At 39.2% G+C, this 12,675-nt stretch overlaps 1 protein-coding gene across 2 annotated transcripts in view; it reads left to right on the top strand.

The window, feature by feature from the left end:
- Positions 1 to 577: 577 nt before the first annotated feature.
- Positions 578 to 12,675, top strand: part of LSM12 (LSM12 homolog) — a 42,902-nt gene continuing 30,804 nt past the window's right edge. The window contains exons 1-2 of one of the 2 annotated variants that reach the window (XM_007482405.3): positions 578 to 783; positions 2,808 to 2,941. In XM_007482405.3, coding sequence (XP_007482467.1) covers positions 660 to 783; positions 2,808 to 2,941 — 258 coding nt within the window. In that variant the 5' untranslated portion in view covers positions 578 to 659. The remainder of the gene's footprint in view (positions 784 to 2,807; positions 2,942 to 12,675) is intronic. The other variant, XM_001367901.4, reaches the window with a different exon arrangement.

Here is a 12,675-nt window from a genome sequence, read left to right as displayed (position 1 = left end):
TATGTTTTAACTAAACAAATGTATGAAATAACGATTTACTAAGTGCCTACTATGTGCACCTACTATGTGCAAAATACTAGGTCTAGATCTAAAGATCAAAGAAATTGAAGTCCCTCTTCTCAAGGAGCTTATTCATTTAATTGGATTATTTAGATTTTTGCAGCTTTTGTTTGTTCCTTATTCCAGGGCCTAAATTTTTCCTCTTTCATTTTGTTAAAAGACGGAACAGTGCATTTTTGGGGAAATTTAAACACAAATGTCTCAGATTGAGATTTTTTTGGGGTATTCCCCCTCGTCCCTTCTCTCCCCCAAAAATCTCAAAGCAAAGCTGAATTGAGCTGGAGGATCTAGCTTACATTTCGGCAGGTTGTGTTAAAGTGGAGAGGGGTTAGGATTCACTTAGAGCAGGACCCCATTCCTGGGTTTGCACCTCCTCATTTGTCCTGGGTCTGGGTTTTGATCCCTCCCTCTAGTTCTCCTTCTTGTTCTTGTTCTTCCTTCCCCATTCTCTCTTCCCCGGTGCCTTGCAGCCCCGCCCTCCTGGTTTGTCCTGAGGACCCGCCCCCGGCATGCTGACGCCATCGCGCCGCGCGTGCGTGCCGGCGCACTGAGGGGGCCGGCCTCGCCGCTGCCCCGCCGCCCGCCGCTGCTCTCCCAAGATGGCGGCTCCTCCGGGCGAGTACTTCAGCGTTGGGAGCCAGGTTTCATGCCGAACGTGCCAAGAGCAGCGGCTGCAGGGCGAGGTGGTAGCCTTTGACTACCAGTCCAAGATGCTGGCGCTCAGTATCCTTCTCATCGAGGGGTGGCTTGGACTCCAGGCTGGGCTGGCGCGGGTGGGGGGGCGGCGGCGGCTGGGGCCGGGCCGGGCCGGGCCGGGTCCGGGGCCTAAGGGGCGACCGGCGACCGCGGCGCCAAGGACGCATGCGCGTGGTCAACCCTAGTTCCTTTTTCCCCCTACTGCGGCCGCCCCCTTCCTCACCCCATTGGGGTCCCAGTTCCTTCGGGAGAGCCGGGCCTGGAGGGAGGCAGGCAGGGGAGGTGGGCGGAGGGGGTTCGACACGCGGGTGGCTGTTCCGACTGAATCCCTTGGGGGAGGGAGCACTGTTTGAGGAAAGGGCTAGTGGAAGGAGGGGAGGGGCTGTAAGGTAGGGTCTGCGGACCCCAGATGAATGGGGGGCCGTGGTCACGTGGGGGAGGGGGTGTGTAAGATAGAGGGAAGAGGCTACAGAATTTGGGGGGAGGGAGAGAATGAGAGAGTGTGATTGTGTGTGTGTGTGAGTGAGAATGTGTATATAATATATGTGTTTTAGCCATGGGCACCGAAAATGAAACTAGGAGCAATGGTTGGTTTTCTCATTGAGGGAAGTGTGCCCTGAAAATGAAGTTTATAACTGACATGTGGAAATAGACTTCATTTACTATAGTGTGTGCTCCTTCTTGGAGGGTTTGTCGGAGGCTGATATATTAGCCAGAAAACTGCTAATTTGAGGGTGTACTCATTGAGTATCCCAGGCAGAGAAAAACAAGTTTTGTTCTGGGGGAGGGGTGCTGAGTTATTTAATTGGGAAAGAACCTCTGTGAGGTGGGAATAATATCTAACACTTACATAACCATTTGAAGTTTGTGAAGAGCTTCACAAACATCTCATTTGATCATCTCAACAGCTTTGTGAGAGAGTCCTGTTAGCTGCATTTCACAGCTGAAAAAACTGAAGCTGGAGAGATTTAAGTAACTTGTTCACAAATACCTAGTGACTGACTGAGGCACTATATAAATTGGTTCTTTCTGACCTCAAGCTTAACACAGTACCACCATGTCATCCATGTCATTTCTAAGTGTCTAAAATATATGAATTTAATTTTTTTCTTACAAGCAGTTCCTTCTACACGTGTATTCTTGATTCTTTTTTGATATCTTCCAGAGTGAAAGTGCATAGTGAGTCTAACTAAGCAAACATTTAAATTTCAAATAATTCAGATAACCATTTCTCCCCCCCTCCCCTTAATTCTAGCATAGAAAGGTGATTTTTGAGACTATTTCCAATAGCTCAGTCACTTTTTCTAGATAAGATGCTGTCATCAGTAGAATGGGACCTATAAAATTAGCAACCTAGACCTGGGATTTGAGTCTGACTGATTGATGGTAGTAGCTCTAATCTCAAGAATACCACTAACTGCTGTAAGTGCCCTTTTCGTTTATCTCCATTGCATTTAATGGAATATATGCAAAAGATTCCTAATGAATTCTAGTTAAGTGAATGAACTGGCAGATACCTTGGACAGACCAATTGCTCATCTGTAAAGTGGAGATAATATCTCCTTTTCATCCAAATTTCCTCATTTAAAAAGTGGAGAGAATATCTCCTTTTTATTAAATCTCAACAACCTTGATGATGAAATAAAATAAGAAAGTACCATGTAAAATTATAAGGATTATTATGCTAGAAATTATATTAGAATAACAGTTGTAAGGTGTGGTGACATAGTTTAAAGACAAACTAGTGCTCTTGTTACCTACAAATTACATTGAATTTCTATGCCTAAAACTAACAGGGAGAAAAGATGAAAACACCTCAGGGATCCTCAATTTGATCCTGTTTGTAGAACCTGGAATCTGGGGTGAAGCAGGGGAAGAATGAGGTTTTGGGATTCCTTATTCCTTTGCTAACTGTATTTCTTGTGAAGCCTCTTCACTACTTGTTTTTGGTGTGCATTTTCCCTGAGCTTTACTTGAATCATATTTTCCAGACCCATTAGGATTTGTTGATACCTTTGCCTGCTTGTTTTCCTTAACTTTATTCTTTCTAGAATGTCCCTCTTCCAGCGGAAAGCCTAACCATGCAGACATCCTGCTTATAAATCTACAGTTTGTCTCGGAAATTGAAATAATTAATGACCGCACAGAAACCCCTCCTCCCCTAGCTTCTCTCAATGTTAGCAAGGTAAGGATGATAGGCCAAATCTGCCTCAATATGATGGTGGGAAGGGCTGGGATTTAGACTATTTGCTCAGAGTGACTTTTGTTTCTGAATCTTGATAGATGCTTTTTTTTTTCATTACTCATAGCCCTTGTGTTCATGTCTCTTTCCTTTTCTAAGAGGCTTATTTTTTCAATGAATTGTTGAATGCTATTAAGTTGTAAAGAAAAACTTGCCCTCAAAGAGAATTGACATTGTAACTTTTTTTCTTATCTGAAAAGATAAAAGCCACTAAATCTATGATGTTGTGTCCCTATACTTTGAGAAGACTTCTTGTCTCCCAACAAATTTGCCAGCTACCTCCTAGAGAGACATTATAGATTCTCTTGCTATAGGGTTTTTAGGTTAGGGTTTCAACTCTTGGAGGCAGGGGAACAGATAAGACTATGGGGAAAGGAAGGAGCAGATGGTAGCTCAGTCACACTAAAAGCCTTTAGGACATGGCAGCCACATAAGACTTACTGAATCTTACTTATGTTTATGGTCTTTGGGAGCTAAAAAAGATGCGAGGTAATTTCTTGTCCTCATTGAGCTTCTAGTTCATTTGGGGAGGCAAGGTTTACATTTAGTGTAAAATAGAAGATAGTTTTCACAGAAGTAAGGGATTAACATTGTTCTGTTTGGTCACAGAGGCCAAGAACAATGCAGAGAGGCAGATTAAGGCTTGGCATAAGGAAAAACTTGTTAACTGTTAGAATTACCCAAGAGGGGAATGGACTGTTTCAGGAGAGAGTAACTCCCCTTCAGTGGAGGTCTTCAGGCAAAGACTTAAATGGCCACTTTTTGGAGATGTTATTATGAAGGGATTTCTGGTTAGATACAGGTCGAATTAGATGGCTTTTGAATCTCAACCCTGAGATGTTAGTGTTCTGCCATGAGGTACAAGAAACTTTACAGTACTCAAGTACATTTGTTTTAAAATATATGTATTTGTCTAAGTGACAGTATGTCATGCTTTATTTAGTGCTTTATATTTTTTCTTTCTTTAAAGATGAAGATACCTTCCCTGGGTATGTACATTGGGCACATACATTATTTTTCTCCATCTTGTACCAAAGCAAAAAGGGGGAAGTATAGACTTTTGTGGGCACAATTTAAATCAGACAGTTGAGCAGAATATCTTGTAAAGGACAAACACTATAACACCTTTGACCATGTCTTCAAGGTGACTGATTCATATTTGAATCCTTCATGTTGGCTCTAAGGGCTCTTAACTTTGTGACTGAAAAGCGAGGTGACTTCATTGCCTAAGAAGGATTGGGGATTTTTTAAAACTGTAATAACTTGGGACATTGTCATATAAATAAATGATCACTAATATCTAAAACTTTGCTGTATTAAAGCTTGAATGCAGTGATCTGAGCTTTCAGAATATGTCACATATTACATGCTATAAGTGACTTATTCTGAAATTCTTGTTATATTCTAATTAGTTATTTAAAGTCTTAAGGCTGCTTGAAATTTGATATTAGATTTAGAAACCTATGTGAAAACCATTCATAATCTATCCCTAATTTACCTTTCCAGTCTAATTGTACATATATACATATATACCATTTCATGCACAGACTTTCTTACCTGTTCCTTATTCATTATCATCTATGCCTTGTACAGGCTGTTTCTTCATCCCTGAAATATATATTCCCTTCTCACTTATGCATCTTAGAATCCCTAGTTTCTTTTAATCTCAATTTAAAACCTATTTCCTAGCATGGGAATTACTTGGGACAAATAAAATAAACTTTTTGTTTGTGTGATAAACCTTATACCTTCTTACATCTTAAAAAACCTTTTAAAATAGACATTCTATCCTTTTGCTATAGGCACTTGTTTTATATTATTTGGCAGTATATTCACAAGATTTGGACATTCTTTAATTCTTCATCCTGAAACTAAACTTATTACATTGGATATTAAACATATATTTGGGGAGAGTCTATTTTTTCCAGTCTTTCCTTAATTATATAGTCCATAGTTTTTCTTTAGGGTTTAAAACAGAGGAATTCCCATTCTATAGAAACATGTTTATCTCTATCTCTTAGTGTAAGAGTGTATTGCAGTATTCCATCTCCATTTATGAATTCCCAACAGTTCTACCCTTCAATATTTCAGTATATTTATCAAAATTCATCCATTCAATGGGGACAAGACTTCCAGGCCCAATGGAAGTTAAAAAAAACCCCAAACAATACAAAAAAACCTAAAACCTAAGTCATTTTTTGGGGTGCATTTTTTAATAATCTGATGATGTTGAGTCTTTAAGGTTTAATACTTAGTGATAATAGTATAGCTTTGGTGTAGCCTTGAGGAAATGTTAGTCATTAGGAAAAACAACTTTTTTCCATTCTTTGGTGCTCTAGTCCTTGTATTGTCTTGCCCATCACAAGCATTTTTTCTTTATAACCTGTTAGTTGTTTTTTATTTATTTATTTATTTTTGGGCTGATCTTGCTGTTCGTCAATTTCAAGAAGCCTACACCTGGCAGCTAGGTAGCATAGTGGATAGTAGAGTGCTGGGTTTGGAGTCTGGGAGGATTTGGGCTCAAGTGTGACCTCAGCTGTATAACCCTGGGCAAGTCACTTAATCTTGAGTGCCTAATCCTTGCTGCTCTTCTGTCTTAGAATTGATACTGAGATAGAAGATAAGGGTTGTAAAAAAAGGATACCTCACTGTAGAGAAATCAGTAATACCTCCCCTCTTCTACCTGCCAGGTCCCTTTGAAGGTCTTTGATTGTTTTCTGAGCATTAATTAGGCTGTTTTATAGGAATCATTTTCCACTTCTTGGTATAATTTTTTTTATTTTCAGCTGCACTTTGAAGAGCACTTTTGTGCTTTGGTGGGACTGAGCTTGTTTCAGTATGGACTTGAATGATCCTTGAAACTCTTGATTCCCTGACACCAAGGGCTGCTGCAATATTTCTCATAGTCATTGAAGTGAGCTCTTTAAGAGCACTGACTTTTGTAGGTTTTCTTGGAGTAATATCCGTTCTTAAAAACTACAGAATAAAAGAGAGCAATGAAACTACGTGCAAGAGATCCAGCACTCCACTGACAGAGAACTAAAGATGGGGAAACCAGCCCAATCCGGGTTCATCTGGTCAAGGTCAGCCATTCTGAGTCAGCCTACTGTCAGTAGAAGCACAGGCAAATGACCATTGCTGTCATAAGATGAAATTATACCAAAAGTATTCCTTGTCTCCAGCATTTCTCACACTACATTATACCATTAGGCTACTTTCCACAGTGCCTGGCACATAGTAGTTGCTTAATAAATGGTTGCTCAGGGCAGCTGGGTAACTCTGGATAAAATGCCAGATCTGGAGATGGGGTGTCCTGGGTTCAAATTTGGCCTCAGACACTTTGTAGGCAAGTTACTTAATATTGCCTAACCCTTATTGTTCTTCTGCCTCAGAAGAGATACTTTTGTATCAATTCTAAGACAAAAGATAAGGGTTTTTAAAAAATGGTTGCTTGATTTTTATCCTTAGTAATATAATAACAACTAGTATTTATAGAATACTGTTAGGTTTGCAAAACTCTGATTTATATATGTTAACTCATTTGAAAAACAACTCTTAAGAGATAGGTGCTGTTAACATCCCCATTTTAGAGATGAAGAAACTGAGGCTGAGAACATATCTAGTAAGGATTTGAGCTCAGAGTTTCCTAATGCTCCAGTGCAACACTATCCATTGTGTCACCTAATTGTGACATTGTATAATCAGCATTGTATTATAATAGATGATGTATTTCAAACCCCTGGAAAGGCCTATATGAATGCAAACTCTTAATGCTTCCAAATTTGTTTGACCCATTAGTTGGTCAATGGATTATATAAGTATACTGTAAACCTCAAATTTCCTTAGACTTATAAATGTTGGAAATTTCACCATTGGGATATTTCATACTTGGAAAATTTCTTACTGATAGTCTATTGGAATGGGAACCCCATTGGCATGGGAGGTTCCTTCTCTTCCCTTCTTAAGATTATTTTAGGACAGAAACCCTTTGCTGAACAATGGAAAGGACTTTGACCTATGCTTAAGCATAGAACAGGAATTTCTTTGAGTCTTGATTGATTTTAGAATTGATACAATGGAGATACTCCACCCTATTCAGTCCTAATAGGATTGAGTAAGGGCTGCAGCCTAGATCAAAATTTAATTATTCCAATCTCTACCATACTCAAGTTAACAGGATCTAGAAAGGGCTGTAGCAAAGGAGCAAAGATTTAATCATTTGAAAATATGACCTTCAACAGACATGTGCAAAAGCCAGAAACCTCTGGGCGGTCCTGGGTTAAGCGAGAGCCTCCATTGACAGGGAAATTGATGAAGAGTGATTGGTAGATGTGAGGACTGAGGGGAGGCAACTTGGATGGTTTCCTTAAAGATAGGAGGGTCTGGAGACTGGAGGAGGAGGTTGAGTTTTTGGGTCGGTGTGGTTCCTGGGCTCTGAGGAAGCTTGCTCTGAAGGAAGCTGAAGGTGGGGGCCTCTGAGACTGTTTCTCCATTTTGGACACGTGAGTAATAGGGACTGATCTTTTTTCTTTGCCCCAGCTATCTAAGGGCTTGGGCCTTTTGGCCCAGCCTAAACAGAAGGGGTATTTAAGCCCTATTCCCTTCTCTCTCTATATATATCTCTAATTCCTTTCTTACTCCTATTGTAATTAAACCCCAAAAAAGGCTGACGGCTGACTTGAGTTTTTCATTTAGGAATTACATAGCTGATTCCTTGGCGACCTTAAATTAATATATATATCAGTCTTTTAAAGTGATCCCCTTGTTACAATACAGAGAATAAGTAGAAGTAAATACTCAGTGGTTAGAAGGCATTGTGAGAGGAAGGGTACCAGCAGTTGGGAGGATCAGGAAAATCTTCACATAGTAGGTGGTGCTTGAGCTGCTTCTTGAAGGAAAAGAAAGATTCCATAGTGAGGCAAAAATTAATTTAATTAACAGATGAAAGGAATGTCCAATTCATACTTTGTCTTCTAAGGAATATTCCAATTCTTTCCAAGTCACTTGGATTATTACTATTGAGCCAGAGTTTGGTATATTTTCCTATCTCTAGGGAATGGGGGGGGGAGGGGGACTCCATCAACAATTAAGGGAGCAGGGAAGCTCTCTGTCCATTGAAATAGTATTGAGTAATTGAAAGTTTCCCTGAGGTGACATGGACCTGAAACCCTTATTCCACCAAAATGCTTACATAGCAAATCAGAAGGGTCTGAAGTTTCAGTTCTAAGGCTATGTTTGCATGTAGTTATTTGCATATTCTTATGAAATGTTTCATTCAGCCAGTCTTTGAGACCCAGAACTTCCTACTAAAGTTAACAATTTAGGGTGACTATGGGCTATCGCTTTTATACCTACACAGTTTATGACATTTGACATACCTGAGTAAGACAGTTCTGATTCAGATCTTTTAATTGAGAGAATACCTTCATGATTTCTGTGGTCATTTAAGGAGTTTTGAAGAGATATTTTCTACACCTGCAATGTGTATTAGAGGAAAAGTCCTAGCACTTAAAAGAGGGATGTTCTCAAGTAGACCATAGGGAATGTGTGGCATCAGGGGAAGTTGCCTTTCTCAAAGTTATAAATAAAACACATATCTGTTATGCAGGGGCCAATTATTATGCAGGTTTGCAGATTGTTGGTGTCCCTGTAGATTCTGCTAATCACATTTTAGACTTTTCACATTTTACTTCCTCCTCCCCAGAGTAGTAGAGGAGAAGGATATGAGTAACCCCATAAAGCCCATACAGCTCTGGTAGCTAGCTGAAAATCATTGTTCTATGAGCTTGGAAGGATCTCTGGGATTCATTTATTAGCTCTTCACATTGTCATGTGCAGATGTGTTTGGGAGGAAGTTATTTTGGATTTCCTCTCCCTAGCAGCCAGCTAGGGAGTACCTTTTAAGATACTTTTGTATTTTTCCTTTATTTGAATTAGAATTGGAGAGACAGCAGCTGGGGTTTTGCAAGCATCTAGAATAGTAATGAAGTTAACCTTATTTGTGGTTTTTGAACTTGGGGTCTTTGGTGTGTAGACAGAACAGGAATGTGTTCAAGGGAATGTTTAGATGCTTTAAGGTGCCTATGAGAAAAGATGTTGGCATAGTATATCTTGGCATTTCAGCCTTTATATTTTATTTGGAAATTTTATTAGTCAATTTAGAACATTATTCCTTGGTTACAAGAATCATATTTCCCTCCCCTCCCCAACTCCTTCTTGTAGTTTTCAGCCTTTTCTACCAGTGGAAGATAGGTCCATTTTGGCTGATCTTGTTGGCGTTGTAACTGTTCTGCTTAATTAAACCCTTTGTTGCCATAAACAAGATTTTTGTTCATTCTAGACCATCAGGAAATGGAGAAAAAGGCATTTTAAAATGAGAAACATTTAACAGCTTCTACCCTTAGAGAAAGTATTACCTGCAACTTTTTAGGAATGATTTAGGTCTCTAGGCTAGTGTTGTATATTACTTCAGGAGGTAATGTCCATCTATTTCCATTCATGGGAAGGGGAAATGATGAAAATATGAAGACATTTTAAATCCAATCCTAAATTATTTGGATCTTAGGTTTTATAATATCCTAGCCTAGTGTTCAGCTCCATTAGTGCATATAATCAAGAATTGACTCAGAAGAAAGCTTATCCACCACTTGAGGCCATGAATGAGCTATTTTTAATCTTAAAATCAGTGAGGAGATGGTGATAATTTCACTTTTTTTTTTAACCCTTACCTTCCTTCTTGGAGTCAATACTATGTATTGGCTCCAAGGCAGAAGAGTGGTAAGGGCTAGGCAATGGGGGTCAAGTGACTTGCCCAGGGTCACACAGCTAGGAAGTGGCTGAGGCCAGATTTGAACCTAGGACCTCCTGTCTCTAGGCCTGACTCAATCCACTGAGCCACCCAGCTGCCCCCGATAATTTCACTTTCATTGGAGTTGACTATTGATATTCCATGGTAAAGAAATAAAGATTGTCTATAGGTCTTTTGGCTCTAGGTCATGTAAATTGATTCAATCCATGTCTTTTCATGTTATTAAGGAAGTGATTGAGCATGTTCCAAGGCATACAAGCTTTTTGGTAGATGATATAGGACAAGTCCTTTTTCCTTGGCAGGGAGTTTATAGTCTAGTCCGGTAAATAAAATAAATTGTTACAAAACCTAATAACAGTTTCTAGGTGAAGGGGGAAAGACTCAAGTACAGGACTGTTCAATATGTTTGCCCTGAGCTACATGTGTATTATTAATTAATATTTCATAGGGGAAGGAGGAATATTGATGCCAGCACTTTTCCCAGATCTTAGGTAAGAGAGGCTATTTCTTTGAATGTCATTACCCTTACTACCCTGGGTCTCATATTGAATCAAGTATTATATGGTCAATTGTCAGTATCATGACAATGTTGGCAAATTCATCACAATCTTTTTTTTTTTTTAATAAAACCCTTACCTTCCGTCTTGGAGTCAATACTGTGTATTGGCTCCAAGGCAGAAGAGTGGCAAGGGCCAGGCAATGGGGGTCAAGTGACCTGCCCAGGGTCACACAGCTGGGAAGTGTCCGAGGTCAGATCTGAACCCAGGACCTCCCGTCTCTAGGGCTAGCTCTCAACACACTGAGCTACCCAGCTGCCCCCAGTTCATCACAATCTTATTGAATACCAAAATAGCTTAAAAATTGCTGGATCATGTTATTTGTGTATTGATATATTAGTGAGTATTTGCTAGATATTAGATTAAACTATTTTAAAAAAGGAATAATTATGTCCTCTAATCCCTGAAAAAGAGAAGAACCAGTCAGAAAACATTTTTTAAGCACCAGGCTTTTTGGATACAAAGATATTAAATGAAATGAACTTTGGTCATAGGGCTTCAGGTTTACTGAAAAAGCAACATGTATATAGATAAGTATATACAAAGTAAATGCAATACAAGCTAATGTGAGGGGAGAGGCATAACAACTGAGGGTGTATAAAAAAGACTGCATATAGGAATTTGAACTGAGCTTTGAAAGAGGCCGGAGATTAAAAAAGGTGGAGGTAAGAAAAGAGAGCCTTCAAGTAATGGAGACTGCAAAGACATAGTGTAGGCGATACAGCATTTTGTGTGAAGTCCAATGTGGTCAGACTTAAAAGCATTTGAGGGGAGTAATGTGTAATAAACCTGGAAAGGTAGAATGATACCGATTCCTTGAATGTCAGAACTAAAAACAACCTTAGAGATTATCTCAGTAAGCCCTCCCATTTTAATATGCATTCATCTATTTAGATGAGCACATTCTATATATTTGGAACAGGGCTTGACCATAAACTTGACTTTAACTTTTCTGAGTTAGAGAACACTTCTGAAAGAATAGAAAGGGATATATAAAGTTGGATTATTTGTGAGAGGAGGAACCAAAATCCATAGATAATCTAAAATTTAGTTTAAGCAAAGGTTTCAGTCTTATTTATCATCGATTTTAAGAGGGCTGCCAATAAGCAATTGATTGATTCAGTTCCTTTTAGTTCCCTCTGGTCATTCCATTGCATAAGTCCACTCAGATGGGGAGGCAATGCAAAGAATGCAATTGACTATCTCTTAATAAATGAAAGATGGCATCTGGAGTTGACAAGGGAGTATATGGTAACATTAAGAAGAAAAGGTGAAAGAAATTGTATTTTTGAAAGGAGCTAATATCTGTGACTATCTGATTGTGATACTTGGTCACACTTAGGAAAGAAGTTGGTTTTGGTTTATGTTTGAGTTTTGCCACTTTCAAAATTTAGACAGATGGAAGATTCAAAATAATTTCAGTTCATTTTTTGATGTTTATAGATTGGAATGTGTTCCTGAGGGTTGAGGTTTTTCTAGCTATTACATTTTGATAGATATTGTATATCATTTAAAGTCAATTTCAGTGGAGCCAATATGAGGCACATAAGTGTCCCATCCTATTTTGGCCACCCCTCCCCAGGGGCTGTCACTACATGTTTTGAAAATGGTACACTCACCATGTATTGGGTATGGGTATATTTGGAGGGGGAAGATAGAGGGAGAAATTCATATCTGAATGAGATCTATAGTGACATTTTTACTAAACAAATAGAAATTAGTTTGAATTAAATTCATTCCTACTAAAAAGTTAGTGGATAAGATACCAGATTTGGAGTCAGAAATGAAGTATTAAGTAACTTTTAGGAGCCAGTGCAAAGGACACAAATAAAAAAGTAAAGACAGATTTTGCCCTCTAGAAGTTTACATTTTAGTGGTGGAGACAATGCACATAAAGAAGTGATAGCTAGGGAGAAAAACTGGTCCAAAAGGTATAGGGATGGTGAGTGGTGCCATTATTTATAAACCCTTACTTTCTGTCTTAGTAACAACAGACAGAAGGGCAAAGGCTAAGTAAATGGGGTTAAGTGATTTGCCCAGGGTCACACAGTTAGAAGTGTGAAGAACCCAGGTCCTTTTTTTTTACCTTAGACTTTGTGCTCTATCCACTGTACCACTAGTTCCCAATAGAAGGACCCATTTTATTCAGGATCTCTAGCAGTTAGTTTGATAATGATTGTAATTCCAGGACTGAAAATTGGTGAGAGTGAGGAAGGGAATCTGGAGTGGGGTGGATAGAAAGAGAGAAAGGTTGTATTCATCTGGAAGTCATCCAGCTAGACAGTTGGTGATAACATGGAGGAGATGATTGG

The sequence above is a fragment of the Monodelphis domestica genome, chromosome 2, assembly GCF_027887165.1.
Source record: "Monodelphis domestica isolate mMonDom1 chromosome 2, mMonDom1.pri, whole genome shotgun sequence".
Classification (NCBI taxonomy): domain Eukaryota; kingdom Metazoa; phylum Chordata; class Mammalia; order Didelphimorphia; family Didelphidae; genus Monodelphis; species Monodelphis domestica.
This window is presented reverse-complemented; position numbering and strand designations above follow the sequence as displayed.